The following is a 20,521-nucleotide window of genomic DNA, read 5'->3' as shown; positions in this document are numbered from 1 at the left end:
TTGAAAATCATCAAAGTAGCCATTGCTACATGTATGTTAAATAGTAGCCCCTTTAAAGGTACAGGTAGTCCTCGACTTATGACCACAATTGAGCCCAAAATTTCTGTTATTCAGTGAGACATTTGTTAAGTGAGTTTTGCCCCATTTTAAGTGAATCACTACAGTTGATAATTTAGTAACCTGGGTCGTTAAGTGAACCTGGCTTCCCCATTGGCTTTGCTTGTCAGAAGATTGCCAAAGGGGATCATGTGACCTTGGGATACAGCAAAGGTCATAAACATGAACCAGTTGCTGCCAAGCATCTGAATTTTGAACACATGATCACGGGGATGCTGCAAAGGTCGTAACTATGAAAAACAGTCATAAGTCACATTTTTCAGTGCTATTGTAACTTTGAATGGTCACTAAATGAACTATTGTAAATCGAGGATTAACTATACCCTCCAGATGGAAATCCCAGTTGTTTTCTTGAGAACACTATAGAACAAGTTTTTCTCCTTACTTATGGGATTTTTTAAAAAACTTCTATGTCCAGCCTATAGATCAGTGTTTCTCAACCTTGACAATTTTAAGGCATGTGGACTTCAATTCCCAGAATTCCACAGCCAGCATTGCTGGCTGTGGAATTCTGGGAGTTGAAGTCCACATGCCTTAAAATTGTCAAGGTTGAGAAACACTGCTATAGATCTAAGATTTCCTAGTAGTGTCCCATCCCAGTATTAATTGAATGCAACTCTGTTTAATTTTTCAGCCAGCATATTCAGTAACAAGAAACAATTCCTTCATTCTCTCTTGATTTATCAACCACTTCCGGTTCTACCATCATGAGCAGAAAGGAAAACCTCTACCATGGTTGCGATTCTATCCATAAACCATGCTCCTTTCTACAAATGCTTTTTTTTTTAAAATTTAACTAAGCTAAAAGGGTTTAGCACTGAAGCTTTATCTTGAAGGAGAGATGCTCAAATTGGCCACAAAGTGTATTTTAAAAGCAGGGGAAAGAATAGCTTTTGCACTGCAGTCAGAATAAAGGTGGGCTTGGGATCGTCTCTAGCCTGCTTACGCCTGAAGGTAACCGAATTTTAAGGGCGTGCAGCGTTTTTCGTTTCTATCCTTCCTTTCCAGCCTCTTTACTGCACTTCTGTAGCTTTTTAAGATGCAAATACCTGAAAGGCAGGCACCTTCCTCTGTAACTGTGGAAGCTACACCCTGCGAGTGGACACTTCCTCGCAGATTTCAGAGATCTGAGTTTAGAACAGTCAAGCCCTTGATGACACGTCGGGTCTGATCCTTCCGTGGCCACCCTAATCATTTCCATATTCAGGGACCGCCCGGCGGGCCTTTACTTTAAACCCCGCCAGGGAGAATCCTAACACCATCAGCATTCGCGTTTGAGAATAATACCTCTTTGCATATGCCAAGTTAAGTTGGAGCATTCATTGCACAAGTACAAGCAGCTCGCTTCTCTCTCTCCCATCTACTTCTCTGCGTCGGGTTACAGGAGCCCGGGGAACTGGCTCGCCAACCGAGTAGAAACGGGCAGCTCGGCTTCCCCTATCAGCGCGGAGAGCCCGCGGAGCCTTCCAATTCATTGGGTCAAGGGAGACCTTTGCGCCCACCTTCTTCAAAGCATCACCACGTGGTCCTCTCTTAGCAACGCGAAGACCTGCGTTGATGCAGGAGGCTGGAAGGGGGGGCGGGGACGAGGTGAGGTGCGGTTCCCCCCCCCCTCCAGGGCATCAGTTGGGTCCGGGCTCTGGAGCGGGGCGAGGCGAAGCGAGCCAGCGCAGCCTCCAAGCGCTGAGAATGAAGGTTCTCATTTAAAAAAAGCATCCAGCCTGTTAGCGCCCCAAAGCTGCCCTTTGGGTATCCAGTGCATCCTCCCCACACCAAAAAGAGCTATTCTGTAAGCATGAATCATCCCCATTTTGGGTAAGTGAGAAGCTTCCAAATACTTGGGGGAGGGTGGATGGGATGAGATCAGAGTCATCTCTTAGGTTGCTGTCAGCTTATCTTATCTCCTTAAGCGGCTGGGTTATGAATTCATTTTCTGGAAGAAAAAAAAAACCACCCTTTTTTTTCTGTCTGTGCCTCAGAGAGGAAGCCTTTTCTTCCTGGTTATTGAAATGCCATTTCTTTGCAAAGTGAACAGGCTGTGGTCACTTCCCTCCCCTAAATTCCAGGTTAAGGAGATGCTGTTTAGCGTATGACGTTTGGGACAGCATAGGGTTTTGACTAGGCTGAAGCTCATCCATCTTCTTCAGGCATGATGGAGTGGCAGGGAGCATGGAGAAATAATTTTAATCTGCAGAAATTGCATCTCAGAATGAAATGGTTACATTCTTTATTTTGGACAACCTGTTGGAATATAAATTTGGCAGCTCCTGCTAGTTCATCAATGAAGTCTTTCAAGCAAGGAGAAAAAATCTAATCTAAATCCCCCTTGCTCTGATGAAGTTTTCGTTTGTTTAATGAACCGTAGTATACATTTTTTAAGAAAGTAGGTGAACAGCTCAAGAGCTGGTCCTATTGCAAAACTTGTCCTGTTGTAGTTAATATAATCCCTTCTATTTATTACCTTTCAGAAGGGGAAAAACAAGTAAAATTAAATTAATACAAAACCTAAAGGCAGCTAACTTAAATCATTGTAAGATTTATGCATTAGAAAGTTAATAACCTTGATGTTGAATGTTCATAGTAACACTGAAAGTTTTCTAATTAATTCTTGAGGGATTGTGAAGTCAAATTTTAAGGAAATACGAAGCAACTTTAATACCGTAAATTTGCAACTGGCCAAATGCTGATGGCTAGAAAGTCTGAATTTCATCATGGAAAAAAAAGTGTGTATGTGTGTATATGTATATTAGCACCTCTGTGTTCTAGCAGTTATATCAAATATTCAACTGAAAAATAATAGCGGGATCCACATATTGCACTAAATCAAAATTACATTTATTTAGATTTATTAATCCCTAGTTTTCAAACCATTTATATTGTAACACTAGATATGGATCAGTCATAAACTATCATTTCTCACGCAATGCATCAGTGCATGTATACACAAATATACAGAGGGAGAGTAAAACATTTGTGTTTTCATGAGCTGAAAAAATTAGGATAGGATCTGTCATTTTTCTGTACAAGTCTTATCTCTTTCAGACTGCAGCAGAGGACTGATTTTTTTTTTTTTACTTAAAATACTTCCTCATATAAGAAGTCCATCCATGCAGAAAAATAATGCATCATAGAAGCAATTGTCAATACTGATGCAGTAAGAAGTAATAATCACAATAGGTCAAAACTGCCTTTCTATGTAATTATTATTAAAGGTAAATAATCCTTAGGTTGCATATATCAGTCTTGCTTAATATGATGGATGTCCCCATGAATCTGGATTATAGTTCTCGATCAGTATAGCCATAAGCCATAGTGACTGGGAATGATAGAAATTGTAGTCCCAATAGGCTAGGCCGGGGAAGGGGAAGTGGAGTGCTGCTGTGGCTTTCATGCCCATCTGATAGACCTTTCTTTGCTATTGACTCCGCCTATTGGCCCTTTCCCCTTCTCAGATCATCCTTCTAGCATTTCAATTTCCTTCTCACTGCAAGATCTCCTGACTGTAACCACAGTGATATTTGTTCAGTACCTTCTCAGTAATTTCTCTATGCCTCCTTTTCCTTGTTCCTTCTTCCTTCACACCTGTCTTCCAACCACTTTTCTACCAGACCTTACCCTTCTATTTATAATTGGCAACTTTCTTTAATCACTAAATGTTTATGTTCTTCTTGCCCTTTAAACTTCTCCATCTTCCAGGATCTTTTCCAGCCTGCCTTGAAAGATAGTTCAGATTAACTAATTAGCACCTCTGTCATAGTGACTTTTTTTTTATTTTATTTTAGGCAGAGTAATAGCTTCACAGAGGTTGCATTGCAAATACCCTGTCAGTTTTGTCTCTGGAAGATAATATATTCATAAACCTCCTGGTGCCCTTTCTCCAGGTTAGAAACTTCATGTCCGAAAGAATGATAAGAAAAAACTCATTTGCAAATGGAACATAGAACCTTCAAAAGCAATTTTTTTTTTCAATAAGACATAAAGACCTCAGGTTGTTGAGTGAAGGTATTTTTGATGTTTTTACCAACAGTGACTGCAAACAAAACTGAGCCTAAACTTGTGAACTGCCTTATGAGTACAGATAGCTCTTGATTTATGCTTAGTGATCAGGCAAAGTTAGAACAGACCCTCAAAAGCTTCTTATGACCCAGTTCTGAAGTTACAACATCCAGGTCTTCCCTGCAGTTACATGATTGCAGTTTGAGTGCTCTGGTGTGCATTTACGTTTCCAGCACCCCATGATCACGGTACTGCATTTTATAATGTTTTTCCCCCCCCAGAAACTGGCATTTAGTTCCAGTTTATGGGAAAAAAACCCAGTTTTTTTTCCCTACATGAAATATTTTATTTGCCAGTCTACATGCCATTTCAATTGTCAGCGATTCTGAGCAGCTTCTATGTCATAAAATAGGATTAAAAATCATCCTATTGTATCTTACTCATAATATTGCCATATGATTTGCTAATGCATATTTTTCTTCTATATCACCTGTTGTATCCATTGATTCCTCTACCTTCTTCTTCTGATAAATATTCATGGAAGCGGACCAGATTTAGAAAACACAAATAGAAGATCTTAAAAAAAACAACAGTTCAAATTAACCATCATTCTAAAAGTCTTTAATAATTAAAATCCTGCTTTAAAAGGAAGTGCCTTTATAGGTTTTCTAATCACTTCGTGGGAGCCGAACAGATTTCACCGAATCAAGCAGAACTGAAACAATGCGAGCCAAATCATAAGAATTCCAAAAGCTTATGATAAATGGAAGTTAGAAAACATAACCCCCCAAAAAGGCAGCACCTTTTCAGCTGTCATTCAAAAACCAGCCTATAGAAACAAAGTTTGAGGCCCTTTTCATTTCATTTTTCTTTATGCCCTATAGTGGGTACATCTTGCCCTATAATTTTGCATATGTTGGTCTGTTTCCATCTGTCCTTTATTTCTGCAGTGGTCATATTTGTTTTTCACTAACTGTGTGAGAACTAACACACCCAGCTTTGAGTACATTCCATTACCCAGAAACAACGCAAAGGAGGACATTTTGATTCATGTCACAAAGACCAGCCTTTTGCTAACAGAGACATCTCCAAAGAGACCTGTCCTGTAGATCTTAAGATGGTTGTAATGAGAGAGGCTGCCTTTAAACCTTTTAAAATGAATGCAATGGCAACACTTTAAATTGTATCCATTAAGCAATTGATACCATGTAATTTTTGTGGCTTCCATCTCGTTTTTGACCCATTGTTATTTCTGGACAGGTTTTTTTTTCCCTACATGAAATATTTTATTTATTGATCTTACATGCCATTTCAATTGTCAGTGGTTCTGAGCAGCTTCCTTGGTTTATGTCTTGGTTGAGGAATTCTGGGAGTTGAAGTCCACAAGTCATAAAAGGGCCAAGTTTGAAGACCCCTGGCCTAACCTAATAACATAGTTTTGTAAGCCTTTGACCTCTTTTTTTTATACCAATCAACTGGGGATAAAATGATTTGTTGATAAAAAAGATAAATTAATAGATAAAAATGTATTATCATCCAAGATCAGCCACTTACTAGCTCATGGGGTATTTCAAAATGCCTCTTTCAATAGTGACTTTTGATTTTGATTTTTCCCTTTTAATCCTAATATATGTAAGCACATTTGGCTACTTAAAATGGGAAAAAGTCAGGGTCAGAAGTGTCCCTGATAAACGTCCTTGAAAGATTTGTTTAGGTGTTCAATTTTGTAAGTGAAAAGTTGAGTAGAAAAGGACCACTTGTAATTAATAAAGAACTCCTCCCACATTGACTATGGATGCAATAAATATGGGAGAGTTGGAACTCATGCAGCAGAAGACAAGTCAATACAGTTACCATCCTTGAGAGAAATTAGCTTTTGGGAGTGCAGCTGAATCAGTACGCTGCTCAAGAACATGGATATACTGATGGGCACTAAGCAATTTTAGAGATCTACATACATCTGCTTTGGTGTCATGTACTTTGGATGTTTAGTTTTGTCAAGTGAACTCTGTCATGACTAGAGTTCTGAAACCCCTTTTCAAATACTGGTGGTAACACTTCATGTAAACTTTTAGAATTGAAGACCATGTAAATTAATTAGTCTCAGTCTCCACTCTTTTCCAAAGGAAATACGAGGGCAATTCAGAAATAAACCTCCGTTTGATTATCAGTGACAGAGACTTGCAGATATAGAACCTTTATTATACACATTAGAAAACTACAACATTAGACTTGCCATCACGGCGCAGGCAGACACATAGAGGCGAACTCCATCTTCAGCGTCCGGTTTTATCCCGCTGGGGGACACTGGAAAGGGTCAAAAATCACCCTGTAGGGGCGGCAAGCAAGGAGAGGACCCCCGCTTGATCGTGGAAGGGCAGCTCTTCAAACTGGCGGGGAAAAGACCAGTCATAGCAATATGGCTCGTCATTAAGCCGAAGTCAAAACTGCAACCAAGCACCTTTAAAGCAACGTGGATGAAACTGGGTGAGATCTGATCTTCTCTTTAAGACTTTAAATATTTTTCGTGCAAAAGCTGCCCAAAGTATTTCTCCCCATGTGAGGAGAGAGGGAAAGGAATTCTTACTCCACCCTCTAAGAACAGTGGCAATTGACTACCTAGGAGAAAAGAGCAATTATAAGAACAATTTTAATTTAATTGGATGCATATACCTTTGAAATTTGGAAACTAAAAGTTTTCCTATTCTTACTGGAGATATTGGCTTTTATTTAAAAAGAAAAGAAAGAAGAACCTTGAAAAACTATTATTAAAACTCGGGACTTAAGAAGTTTTAAATGGCATTGGTGACATCTTGTGGCGAAATATGTTATTACAATTTGTTATTGACTAAAAGAGACTTGGCTGGAAGCCCAGAAATTAGAAAAAACCCTCTAGACCTTGACATACCACCTGTGAGAAACACAACTGTAAGAGAACTGCAAGGCAGTTTATCTGGCATGTTTGAACTATGAAAATAAACCTTTATTGACTTTCAGAATTATATGTGGGAAACTGTTTTCCTATTTCTTTATATGAGAAGTCTTTATTACTACACGAGATGATGGAATACTTTGGACTATAAATTCTTATCTGTCAAATAATTTTCACCATAAGACTATTTGCAACATGTGAAATAGATGTCACATATCTAACTACAAAAACTATTTTTAACATTTGATTTTAAAATCCTTAATTTAATACATTATCAAGGGAATACTGATGAAGATCAGGAAAAAATCCTTTCTATGTTGAAATCAATACATGAAACCATTCTTTCAGCCTGTAACAAAATGAGAGGCAACATAAAAAGAGCAAGATATCAGCTTAAATACACAGATCCAGATTTTGACTACAACCAAAGATCCAACAATGCAGAAAGCAACAGGAGAAATGAAACAACTAAACATTAAGACAGAGGACCCAACTGACCCAGCAGATCCAGCCAATGGGGAAATTAGAAAAAAAAGTGTCAACATTGAAAATGGAAAAGATTTTTTTCATAAATCAGAAGAAACTTGAGGAAAGGGAAGAAGAACAGACTGAATGGAAGATAAACTTATTAGGACAACTGTGGGAAACTGGAATAATGGGGAGGTGATCAAAGAAATATAATGGGGCTAGTTCTTCCAAAAAATTGTAATTAAATGGTTTTTCGTAACTCAAATAATACACACAATAATAGAGGGAGAGCTGTTTGATGAATCAAAAGTACTGACATGGATGGTTAGTTGTCAAAGGAAAAAAGCCAGAGTAAGGCTGAAAGAAACTAGGGTTTTGATTTATTAGGGGGGATTTTATACTATTGATTAGAAGGTTGAAGATGGTCGAATATACCGTAGATTTTTTTAAAAAAATTAAATTTTTTTTAGAAATTTTTTAGAAATTAATATTACAACTGAATAGGTAAGATGTGTAATAAGATTAATAGATTTTTGGTTTAATATGGTGAAAAAAAGAGAATTTTTAAAATAGAATAAGATTATATGCAAATAGATAAGATGTATATTTAGAATATTAGATTTTGTTATAAAAAGGGGAAAATGTAGAAGTTGAGATAAGGAAAACTCTAGTTACCTCAAGCTTAGAAACTATAATATACCAAATGTTAAGTTGAATATTGAAGGGAAATTAAAGCCTGGGGAAAAAGCTACAACAGGACAGTGATGTATATAAGATTGAATGTAAACACAATTAAGATATGTATAAGTTCAAAATTACTGATAAATGTAACAAAGATGGTTTTACTTAGTTGATAATAATAATTATATTAATTCAATATGAGATAGTAGATATTAAGGGATAAAGAGAGGAAATATCTGATGTTGTAAGTTGAAATTTTTGCTAAAGATTTATGTATGTTATGGAATCATTCATTACCCAGACACCACGTTGCTTTTTAAATGTTTAATTGTAAAATTAGAAAATCAATAAAATATTTTTTAAAAAAGAAAACTACAATATTACATTACTTTTCGACACAATCGCCATTCAAATTGAGGCACTTGTCATAATGTCTTACAAGGTTTGAAATTCCTTAGTAGTAGTCACTTGGCGCCAAATCTGGGCTATAGGTGGGGTGATCAAAAACGTTCCGACGGAACTGCTTCAAAAGTTCTTGAGTGCATCTAGTGGTGTGTGTGGGCGAGCATAATCGTAAATCAACACCACACTGGAAGTGGTGCCATAGAAAATCCCGCCAAATGTGAAGATGCCAAAGGAGTACTGCTAGTAAAGTTCATGGAGTGTGGTTTGATCCTCAGTTCAGAAGTCTACTGTGAAACATTACGAAAACTCAGATGAGCCATCCATAATAAGCTTCGGAGCATGCTGACTTCCAGTGTGGTGTTGGTTCACGATAATGCTTGCCCACACACCGCTAGACTCACCCAAGAACTTTTGAAGCAGTTCCGTTGGAATGTTTTTGATCACCCCACCTATAGCCCAGATTTGGCACCAAGCAACTACTACTCCATAGCCGAGATCTGATGCCGAGCGATTACTACTAAGGAATTTCAAACCTTGTAAGACGTTATGACAAGTGCCTCAATTTGAATGGCGATTATGTCAAAAAGTAATGTAGTTTCCTAATGTGTATAATAAAAGTTCTGTATCTGTGAGTGTCTGTTATTGATAACCAAATGGAGGTTTATTTCCAAATTGCCTTCCTATGCTAGAGATCACTAATTAATTTTCTCTTGCTTCCACTGAGTCATGTTGTCCATACAATCACTTGGTTCGTATCCTAGAGAAGAGAGTGTCTTCTAGCTATACCAAAATAATGTCAAGTAGCTAAGGTGAGTTTATATTTTTAGAATAAATATTTCTTTTGTTAGCTGCCCCAAAGTAAAAGGCCGCACTTTCTCTTTGTTCGTAATACATGTACCTGAATCATCTAACCAAGCTGAATGGTAGAACGCTCAGAGCTGAAAAATGGCAGGATTTCTTCCCATAGAGCATAGATAAACCCTGGAATTCACTTCCACATGATGTGGAGATGGGCATCACCATCTTTAATTGGACAGCTTTAATTGTGTAAAAAGATTGATTGAAGGATAAAGGTAATGATGCAATCATAATGACGTTATACTGCCTTAAGAATCAAACAGCATGGCCTTGAACCATAATGATTAAGAACACCATTGGGAGAGAGCTATTTCCCATATGATGTCTTTGGTAGGCAGATTGAATTGAAATGGGCTTTTGATCTTGACTAGCGTGTTCCTTCTTACTGAATATCTTCATGTTTTTCCTCACCTCACCTAAAGATGTGTTTATTCACTTTTATCCTCAGGTATGATCAATAAGGTTGTGGTAAACAAGTAGTGTTCCATTAATGGTCAGGAACAGGTAACTAGGAACAGGGTTGTTCCCTTCTGTTCATTCCAGCAATGTAAACGTTATACCTGTACAATAGTTTGTTATTAGCACCTGTAAAAGAAAGCCTAGCCTAGGTTTTCAGTAATTTGTGCATGTTTGAGTGAATGGTACACAATTCATTACGTTAGTGGAAACTACATCTAGGCAGGCAGCAAATGATGTCATATTATCTGCCATTGTATTAGAGTTTCTAAGCAGCAGAAAAGCTAATTTGGTTTGAGTAGTTAAGCTCTCCTATGAACTGTGATCTCTCACTACTTCATTTTTCAAATAAAGGGGCTGAATGCCAGGTCTGATTAGAAGTTATCCACCAAAGCTAGAAGTCTTGTGTTGTAGATGAGTTACGTCTGTAGACCTTTGTACATGTCCAGTTTTTCTCTTGGATTTTATTGACATTTTGTTATTCTCGAAAAGTGAGCCAAGGACCTTCCAGGTGACTTCAAAGAACCAGAACCAAACTGTCAGTGCCCTCTTTCCCATGATTAAATTAAAAATGAAATGCTTCTGGGGACAGGTGAAAATGTGACAATAAATGGACCAGCTGGCTGACAGGAGTAATGTAAATGGCTAGTTTGTTTTTCATAATCCTGAAGAATCTGCAGCCTCAGATTAGCTGGGTATCATCTTCACAATCTTTCCCCCCCCATATGTCCATTCAGTTTATACTTGTGGTATATCAACAGCCAGGATTATTTTTGTTTTCTTTCATGCTCAAAGATAACTTATGGTCTTACCCAACCATAAGGCCACTGACTCCCATGCCTTCATTTTTCTGAAGTGCATTATTACTTTCCAATATAAATACCCAGTGCCTGACCTTGCTTCTTTCCAAGAATCAAATATGAACAAGGTTGTGGTTAGACAGCAGCCAGATCAGCCTTTCACTTAGTTTCCAAGACTATTCCTCATTATGCTTTCAGAACAGTATTTCTGCTCTGCTGTAATGCCTACTTTTAACTCCCAGAATTCCCAAGTTTAGTTTGGCAAAGCAGCCTTTATCAAAATCTGTTTCCATAAATTCATAATGCATCTGTTGGCTCTCTGATTCTCCTCCTTTTAACTCCATACAGCAGTGGTTCTCAACCTGTGGGTCGGGACCCCATTTGGGGTCGAACGACCATTTCACGGGGGTCGCCAAACAAGGCTGTCCGCCATTTTTACCCCCCTTTTCTTTGGCCACGCCCCTGGCACCCGGTGATGTATAAGTGGTTGGGGGTCACCACAACATGGGGAACTATGTTATGGGGTCACTGCATTAGAAAGGTTGAGAACCACTGCCATACAGGTTGTCATCCTCCATGTGAATTGCTGACTTTGAGTTCAATGGCAACAGTCAAACAAGAAACTGAGGGGATTATAAGAACCATTTTCACAGTGCCTAAACTGATACCTATCGTCTTTTTTAAAAAAAGCTCTCCATTTTCTTCTTTCTCTAACTCTAAATTAGGACAATTAAGACTACAGGCATTAATACACTGAAGAGGCAATTTTTGTCTTTTGTAATGAGTCTTTTCAATATAAAGACTGAAACCTTGACTTGAATGCTTGTTTGACTTATTCTTTCCTGATTTAGAGTAGCTAATGTTGAATCACAGTGGATTAATCTCCTGCATTTTAGCTTGTGAGGTAGGCCATGAAATACTGAGAAGGAAGTAAGTAAAAGGATATTGGGTAAAGCAATCCCTCCCACCTCCAATTCATGCAGAACACCAGAGCCAGCAAAGCACACTAAATCAATATTTGGTATAATTACTGTAATCTGGCAGTTTCAGATGCAAATGCAAACAACAGGATAAAGAAAGTAACATAAAACAGTTGCTATAGCACCCATGTTTAATCACCAGGCATAACACAGCAAACTAAATTATGTGTTTAAAGTTTAATTTATCTCCTGTAGGCTACCTGTGGGATTATTGTGAAACCAAAAATAAACTTCCTGTAATTCTTTTGCCTTTGTCAATGATTTTATAAAGGGAATAGTTTATTCTTTTTTTTTCTTTTCCCTCTCACCATCAGAGTGATTTTGTTTATTAAAGCTAAATATCCTGATAAGATGTAATCTGGTTTCAAAGGCATAGGATTAATGCAGAATAATAAAACAGAAAAAAATGATGACTCAGCCCATAGAGATGCTTATCATATTATTATCTTTTTGGTTGGCTTGATATTTAACAGAGGTACTGCTTTAATCTATCTCTCTCTGTGTGTGTCTCTCTCTCTCTCTTGTCTTTGTGGAGCATAGAAAATAGCAATATAGATACATGGTTTTAAATGCCATATATATAGAGAGAGACATCAGAAAGCTTACGCCCAGTCATTTTAGCGGTTTTAAAGGTTAGCAATGAATTATTGCTACTATTGTTAGTAATTTTTTTGCAATTTACAGCTAACAAGCTAAACTGGGAATAGCTAATAGCCAATGGAGGAGTATTTATATTAAACACAATAGCCTCATCAAATTATAGAGGACCTTTCCTAGCCTGACCCCTATTAGACAGAAGAGATTTGGACTCTCATATTTTCTATCCAGCACATCAATAAGTTGCAGATGACTGAAAGTATACTTCAGTTTAGCAGGATTCTAGGCTTGGGCAGAGCCACTCAGAATTCTGAAAAAAAAAATCTTGACATCTATGCTATTGTGGATCCTTTTAATTTTCTATTTTTTTTAAAAAAAAACACACTATTTTCTCATACTCTGCTGGTATGTTCATTTCAGATACCTTGCAAATTACAACAGCTTAACAGACAAGCATCTTACAGGGTATTTCAGCAACACCAGGATAAGACGTCATCTGCGGCGGTCAGGACTGGTAGGTGTGCAAATATTTCTTAGTTTCTCTAGATTTATCTCGCCAGCTTTCTCTTAAGGGGTTTAAGAAGACAGATATGATTTCCTCCACTCTTACACCTTGTGAAGTTGGTTAGACTAAGAGAAAGTGACTGGGTCTGCATTATCCAAAGGGTTAGCTGTATAATAATTTAAACTAAAGTCCTTTGTCTAAAACTGTAATCAGGCAATGATTGAAGATTTTTTTCTGTTTCCTTGTTCCATGCCTCTTCTCTTAAACTTATTAAAATAGACTTGTTATTTTAATCAAATCTAGCCAAAACCTCAGGCCTTACCTGTATTAAAAATGCATGCCAATGCACTTTTATTACAGTTGTCATAAATCATTGTGACAACACCCAAAGTTACCAGTTAAGGTGACAGCATAATATAGCAACCAATATACATAAAGGCTGTAGCCCTAAGTTCATTTTCTAAGGAGTGTCCAACTAAATTTTGTGGGACTTACTTCTGAGTAAGCCTCCATAAGATCGTGCTATATGGGAATTCTCACATATTTTCACAAAGGTAAGAGTATGTACTTTTGTATATATGTACAGTATGCATACTATATATGTGATCTGTAAGGTGAGTCATCACATAGTGTTATCTGAGATAGTGGGTGTTATGTCCCGAGCCTTGCAAATGGCTCGGGGCATTTGCAGGCAGTCCCGGGCAGGTGCAAAGCTGCCCGGGACCAGACAGGCTGTTGCCAGCGCCGTGCGCATGCGCGGGTGCTGGCGCGGGAAAAGTATCGCATTTACCCGGGAAATGTCTATATAAGAAGCTGGGAGGTTTTGGGAGCTGCTGAAGCCATCTACTTGTGAGCTGAACACAGAATAAAGGAAACTGAGAACTACAACTGCTTCTCGTGTCTTGCTTTCCGCGAGGGACTCAACACTGGCGACGAAGGTGGGATGCCTTACATCACCTGGAAAGGAAGAAGTGTAAGCTTACTCAAGTGAGTCCTGAGCGGCGGAACGGCGTTGACTCTGCAGCTACTCGCCAATCCAGTGCGCATTCGGGGGTAGGCTGGCTGATAGACCCATCTCCTGAAGATGGCAAAGGTTGGAAGGCTTTCGGAGTTCGACGTCTCACATCCAGAGCGGTGGGAGTCCTACGTAGCCAGGGTGGAGAACTACTTCAAGGCAAACCAAGTGAGGGAAGAGAGCTTGAAAGCTGCCACCCTGCTTTGTGTCTGCGGTCAAGACGCCTTCGAAATCGCAGAGAACCTTGCAGCACCTGTCCCATTAGAGTCTGTCAGTTACGCAGATCTAAAGAAGCTATTGAAGGAGCACTTCCAGCCCAAGATGTCCATCATCGCATGGCGCCACACCTTCGAGCAGAGGGATCAACGATCCGGAGAGTCGGCCAAAAAATACATCGCCGCATTGAGGAAGGCCGCCAAGCACTGCGAGTTCAAAGACCTCGAAGAATGACTGAGGGACCGATTCGTGTGCGGCTTAAGGCATCGAGATCAACAACAGAGGCTTTTCGCCAAAGAAGAACTGTCCTTCCAAGATGCCTTAAGAGAGGTCACCGCAGAAGAAGCAGCAGGCGGCGCCGTCAAAAACATGCGGCCGATCAGGAACAGTCCAGAAGTTGCATCCGTGCACCAGGAAGACGTCCAAGGAAACTCCGAGGAGGATCCGGACGAGGAAGTCGACCGTCTCCACCCCACGAAGGAAGGAAATTAGAAGGGAAGCTCTTCAGCTCCACTCAAGTGCATCGGCTGTGGAGGTCGCCACAGGAGAACCGACTGCAAGTTCCGCTCCGCTACCTGCCAGGCATACGGCAAACAAGGACACATTGCAGCTGTGTGTCTGGGCCGACGAAAGGTACAACCTCAGGAAGAACTGCGCCTGAAAGGTACCAGGGTTCCCAGCCAGAATAGGGTAGGTTTTTGCGCTTCGCGAAGAAGCATCTTCAGGACAGGCACACACAAGCCCATCAAGAAAAAGCTGTCACTCAAGGTGAAGCTACAAGGGGTTCCATTAACTATGGAACTAGACACAGGGTCTGCCTTTTCAATCATCTCCTTGCATACATTTAGGAAGATTTGTTCCGGTAGTGGAACTCAGGCCAAGTTAAGGCCTTCTGACATTGTGTTAACAGATTTTCAAAATTCAAGAGTGTGTGTTAAGGGGGAGGCCACCCTTAACGTGCAATACAAGAATTTTGAAGGTCCACTAGACTTATTAGTAGTAGGGGGTGAACGAACGAGTCTCATAGGACTCGATTGGTTTGAGGCCCTGGGGATACACGTCACAGGACTCAACAGCTTACAAACACTCGACCTACAGGAAGTCTGCAAAGAATTTGCAGATGTTTTCAGCCCCCAGCTGGGCACATTCAAAGGACCCCCTGTGTCCTTAAAGTTAGACGCCACTGTCACTCCCATTAGAATTAAAGCAAGAAGGGTCCTTTTGCTTTAAAGAGTAAAATTGACACTGAGTTGGACAAACTGATCCAACAGGGAATTCTAGACCTGTTGATTCCAGTCCTTGGGAGACCCCCATTGTCACGCCTCTAAAGGCAAATGGGGACATTCGCATTTGTGCTGACTACAAATGCACTCTTAATAAGGCATTGCAGCAACATGCCTATCCTGTTCCTGTGGTCAGTCATATTCTGGCCTCCCTCAAGGGGGGGCGCGTTTTTGCAAAGCTTGACCTAGCTCAAGCGTATCAACAGCTGCCTGTTGATGATGCTGCTGCTATAGCTCAGACTATTGTGACCCACAGGGGAGCCTTTAAGGTAAAAAGGCTACAGTTTGGAGTGAATGTCGCTCCTGGGATTTTCCAAAGCGTAATGGAAAACACACTACGGGGCATACCGGGGGTTTGCCCCTACTTTGATGATGTCTTAATTGCAGGAGACTCCACACACATTCTAGCTGAAAGGCTAAGGGCTGTTCTGTTAAGATTCAGGAAAACAGGCCTCAAGCTCAAAAAAGACAAATGCAAGATTGGGGTGCCTTCTACTGAATTTCTGGGGTTCAAAATTGACGCTGCTGGAATTCACCCTGCTGAATCCAAACTACCTGCTATTTTAGAAGCACCTAGGCCAAAGTCTAAGGCCGAACTTCAGGCCTTCCTGGGCCTCCTGAATTTCTACAATTCCTTCCTTCCACATAAAGCCAGTGTAGCTGAGCCTCTTCACAGGCTACTAGACAAGCAAGCAGTGTGGCACTGGTCACAAACACATGAGGCTTGTTTTAACAAAGTCAAGGCCTTGCTCACTTCTAACAGTGTAATTGCACATTTCAACGAGTCCCTTCCTGTGTGCATCGCTTGTGATGCGTCCCCTTACGGGGTAGGAGCTGTCCTGAGCCACCTCAGGTCTGATGGAACTCAGGTTCCTGTTGCATATTACTCCAGAACATTGTCTTCTGCTGAGCGCAACTACGCTCAGATAGACAGGGAGGCTCTGGCTGTTGTTGCTGGAATTAAAAAATTCCATGACTTTCTATATGGCAGGCACTTCACGGTCTTCACTGACCATAAGCCTCTGCTGGGACTGTTTACCACACGTAAGCAGACTCCCCAAATCATTTCCCCTAGAATGCTTAGGTGGTCTATTTTTCTGTCTGCATATGATTTTTCTTTACTCCACAAGCCTGGGAAAGAAATGGGCCATGCTGATGGCCTCAGTAGATTGCCTCTGCCAGTAGTAGAAGCTGACCCTGCGTCAGCTGTCAACATTCTATCAATCCAAGCCTTGCCCGAGCTCCCTCTTAGTGCCAGGGATGTTGCCGCTGAAACAGGTACGGATCACACACTTTCACGTGTCCGTTCCTGGGTTTTGTCTGGTTGGCCTGAGCACTGCCCTAGTCCTGAGTTTCAGAGTTTCTGGTCCAAAAGGAACGAGCTGTCCCTTTCTCAGGGTTGTCTGCTTGGGGAAACAGAGTTGTCATTCCCACCTCAATGAGGACTAGGGTCTTAGAATCCCTCCACGAGGGTCATCCTGGCATTGTTCGTATGAAGGCTCTTGCGCGCAGCCACTTGTGGTGGCCTGGTTTAGATAAAGATATTGAGGCTAAGGTGCATGCATGCCACCTGTGCCAACGATCTCGCCCAGAGATGCCCCAAGCTCCCGTGCATAGATGGGAGGAAACACAGTCCCCATGGTCTAGGGTGCACATTGACTACGCTGGCCCTTTCAGGGCCAGTTCTTCTTGGTCCTTGTTGACAGCCATTCAAAATGGCTTGAGGTTGTACCTGTCTCATCCACCACCACTGCAAAGACTATTCAGGTACTGAGGGGGATTTTTGCTGCACACGGGCTTCCAGATGTCATTGTGTCTGACAACGGCCCTCAATTCACTTCCTCCGAATTCCAAGCTTTCTTACAGGCTAACATGATTCGTCATGCCACGTCTGCACCCTTCCACCCGTCCACCAACGGTATGGCTGAATGTATGGTGCGCATCACGAAGGACGCATTGAAAAGACTCACCTACGGGGACTGGCATCACAGGTTGGCTGACTTTCTCCTTTCTTATCGCACCACACCGTCCACTTCTACAGGGAGAAGCCCAGCTGAACTTCGTTGGGGGCGTCAACTTACTACTAAACTTGACCGGTTGCATCCGGACAGACTGCCTTCATCTACCTCACATCCTAGGGCACCTAGACAACTACTTGTGGGTGCCCCGGTTTGGGCTCGCAATTACGGGCCTGGTCATACATGGGTCCCCGCTTCTATTTCCAGGGTCACAGGTCCTCTCTCCTACGAGGTAGCCCTGGACAACGGTCGTGTCCTGCGTCGGCACATCGACCAACTCCGCCCTAGGCGGGACCTTTCAGATGAGACTCCTGGGTCTTTTCCAGGGGGGGAGGGGGACCCTTTGGAGCAAAGGGAAGGGCACGAGTTGCTGCCCATCTCCACTGATGGAGCCACTGACGGCCCATTTCAAGCTTCCGCAAGTGCTCCGAAAAGGAATTCATGGAGCTTACCCACACAACAGGCACTCACGCCTACTCCAGCCAGGGAGTCGCCCCGGGGGCATACTCACTTTCCACACACATCACACAACACTCCAGTCACGGAGGATACCTGGGAGCATCCCAACAAATCATTCCCTGCAAGAGAGCTGGCACACAATCCCAGAGTTGGCCTGACCTTACCCCTAATCCTACAGGGGGTCAAACTTACAGGGAGGTGGTCGAGGAACCAAGTCCCGACCGCAACACCTCTAGCCCAAATCAGGAAGTAACTGAGTTTTGGGAAGGTACAGAGACCCACACGAGCCCGGACACAGAACGGGGCTTAGGGATGGGACAGCCTCCTGACAGGTCTCGGACGGACCTAGGAGGTTCTATAGAGACGCCCAGCAGTGGCTATCACTTCAAGGGGCCCGAGGGCCTACAGCTAGGCAGGCCAACCAGGTCACAAGGTGACAGAAGCCCTGGCCTGACGAGCCCGGTGGGCGAGCGAGCAGGCCAGGCATTGGGACAAAGTCCTTGGAAGGCACCAAGGCATGATAAAGGGAACAGGCTCTTGTCACCCCTCAGTCAGGGAACACCTGTCAGAAACTCAGAGCTGAGAAGGTCACAGAGAGCAAGGAAATCTCCTAAATACTTAGAAGATTACATAACATTGCTGGCTAAACAAAAGCCAGGTAACGATAGGAGCACTGAGAAGCAGAACACTGCATAAAATAAATGATTATATGTTGGTAGTAGTTTTAGCCCGGGGGAAAGGGGTGTTATGTCCCGAGCCTTGCAAACGGCTCGGGGCGTTTGCAGGCAGTCCCGGGCAGGTGCAAAGCTGCCCGGGACCAGACAGGCTGTCGCCAGCGCCGTGCGCATGCGCGGGTGCTGGTGCGGGAAAAGTATCGCATTTACCCGGGAAATGTCTATATAAGAAGCTGGGAGGTTTTGGGAGCTGCTGAAGCCATCTACTTGTGAGCTGAACACAGAATAAAGGAAACTGAGAACTACAACTGCTTCTCGTGTCTTGCTTTCCACGAGGGACTCAACAGTGGGAATCTGAAAAAGCCTAAGGAAGAAATGAGGTTCAACTGTTTATTTGCAAGGTTATTTTAATAAGAATTAAATTATGAGTAACTTTAGAAGCAGAATAGAAACCTAGAGATTCTATCACTGGTCTTGCTATTACCTGTTATTTCTATTAGAATAATACAACTACATTGATTTTAGTGTTCCTAAGAACAGTCCCCATCTCTGAGAAAACAGTCTGATGTCATATTAGGCTCTGATGTCACATTTCATTTTGGGATACAGTCTATTTCTCACACAATATCTTGTATCCGTAGATGTCTGTTATAAGCCACAGTGGCATCAAATGACAACGTGTAATCATGTCATTGTAGCATTGATGACACTTTCACAATTTCACCTAGAAATCTCATTTGATCAAAACCAGTTATCTAACCAGCCTCTGCCCATCTTCCAAACCCACATACTTTCATTGACAGGTGCTGTCTTTTGTGCCAAAATGGAGGATAAGTGGGACATCTACCATTAAAAAGCAGAGATGTCAGATTCAAGTATTTCAATTATTGTGGTAGCCATGTACCATGGAAGAGGAACAATGAATAGAAATAATGACTACTCCAATATTATATATTTTCTTTTGCTTAATTTATTTACTAAAACACAGAGAAAAGACTGAGAAAAAATTCAATAAAACAAAAGCAAAAACAATGCAAGATAAATTTTATATGTACCGTATATATAAGAGTTTCTCATGCATACATATGTAACCATTTCACTAGAATCGTTTTACAATTCATTGTAATTGTTCACACATAATCTATGATTGTAGGCAATTTATTCATAGGGTGAATGTAACATCAGGTTCAATTCATTGAATAATTGGGGCTATAAATTATCTTTCTAATGTTGAAGAACTAGTATCTTGGCATTAATGAGGGCATGGAGAATGCATTTTTGTTGTCCAGCTGTCAATTCCAATGTTGTAAATATGTAGTTCAAAAGAACACGTACATACAAAAATAGTAAACTGTATTTCAAAAACAAATTAATGCTTGTAAATTAACAACATGATAATTTACTCACACTCCAATATTAGACCTGTTGAATGAGTAGGATTAGTGAACTAAGGTCTGTGCATTTAATATTGAGTAAAGATGAATTAGAGATGAATTACCGATTAATTATTACAGGTTGTTACAGGTTTATTACAGATTTATTACAGAATTACAGATGAATTAGAGAATGTCTCAGAAAAGTAGAATCTCCTGCAATCTCTTATAGAATGCTCCTTGACATGCAGACATAAAAGCCAAATAGCTTGACTATTTTCCTTTTTTTCTCTGACCAATTGGGCTATTTTACAAATGTCTTTCTCCTTCAAATTTGTGGGAGGAAAAATATCTAAAACAGTCTGAGAAGAATAGAGAAATGACTTATGCTTTCAATTCAGCAGATCCAAAATCTAATCACCTAAACTTTCAATAGTGTAAGTCTGACTTTCCAGGATGATGAAATAGTAGCCACAAACTTGGGTGGCTTTATGATTTATTTCATTTATATCCTGCCTTTTCTTTAAGAAACTCACCCTCATTTTTATCCTCCAAACAGCTACGCTGGGAGGTAGATTGGACAGAGAGTGTGTTAAGGTCAGTGTCATCCAGTGAGCTTCAGGATTGAGTGGAGACTTGGACCTACATATTTGAGTCCCAGTTCAACTTTGTAGCCATTACTACCACA

General features: G+C 41.0%; 1 protein-coding gene across 7 annotated transcripts in view; it reads left to right on the top strand.

The window, feature by feature from the left end:
* Positions 1-20,521, top strand: part of ERICH3 (glutamate rich 3) — a 77,530-nt gene that overhangs the window by 5,178 nt on the left and 51,831 nt on the right. For 3 of the 7 annotated variants that reach the window (XM_039327175.1, XM_039327174.1, XM_039327173.1), the window contains exons 1-2: positions 1,746-1,932; positions 12,711-12,804. In XM_039327175.1, the coding sequence (XP_039183109.1) occupies positions 1,913-1,932; positions 12,711-12,804 (114 nt within the window). In that variant the 5' untranslated portion in view covers positions 1,746-1,912. Of the gene's footprint in view, positions 1-1,745; positions 1,933-9,389; positions 9,409-12,710; positions 12,805-20,521 lie in introns of those variants that run through there. The other 4 variants (XM_039327177.1, XM_039327180.1, XM_039327179.1 and 1 more) reach the window with 4 other exon arrangements.

Source organism: Crotalus tigris, unplaced genomic scaffold (assembly GCF_016545835.1).
Source record: "Crotalus tigris isolate CLP2741 ecotype Arizona unplaced genomic scaffold, ASM1654583v1 scf7180000024358.1859470, whole genome shotgun sequence".
NCBI lineage: Eukaryota > Metazoa > Chordata > Lepidosauria > Squamata > Viperidae > Crotalus > Crotalus tigris.
The sequence above is the reverse complement of the archived record's forward strand: the minus strand, read 5'-3'. Positions and strand labels throughout refer to the sequence as shown.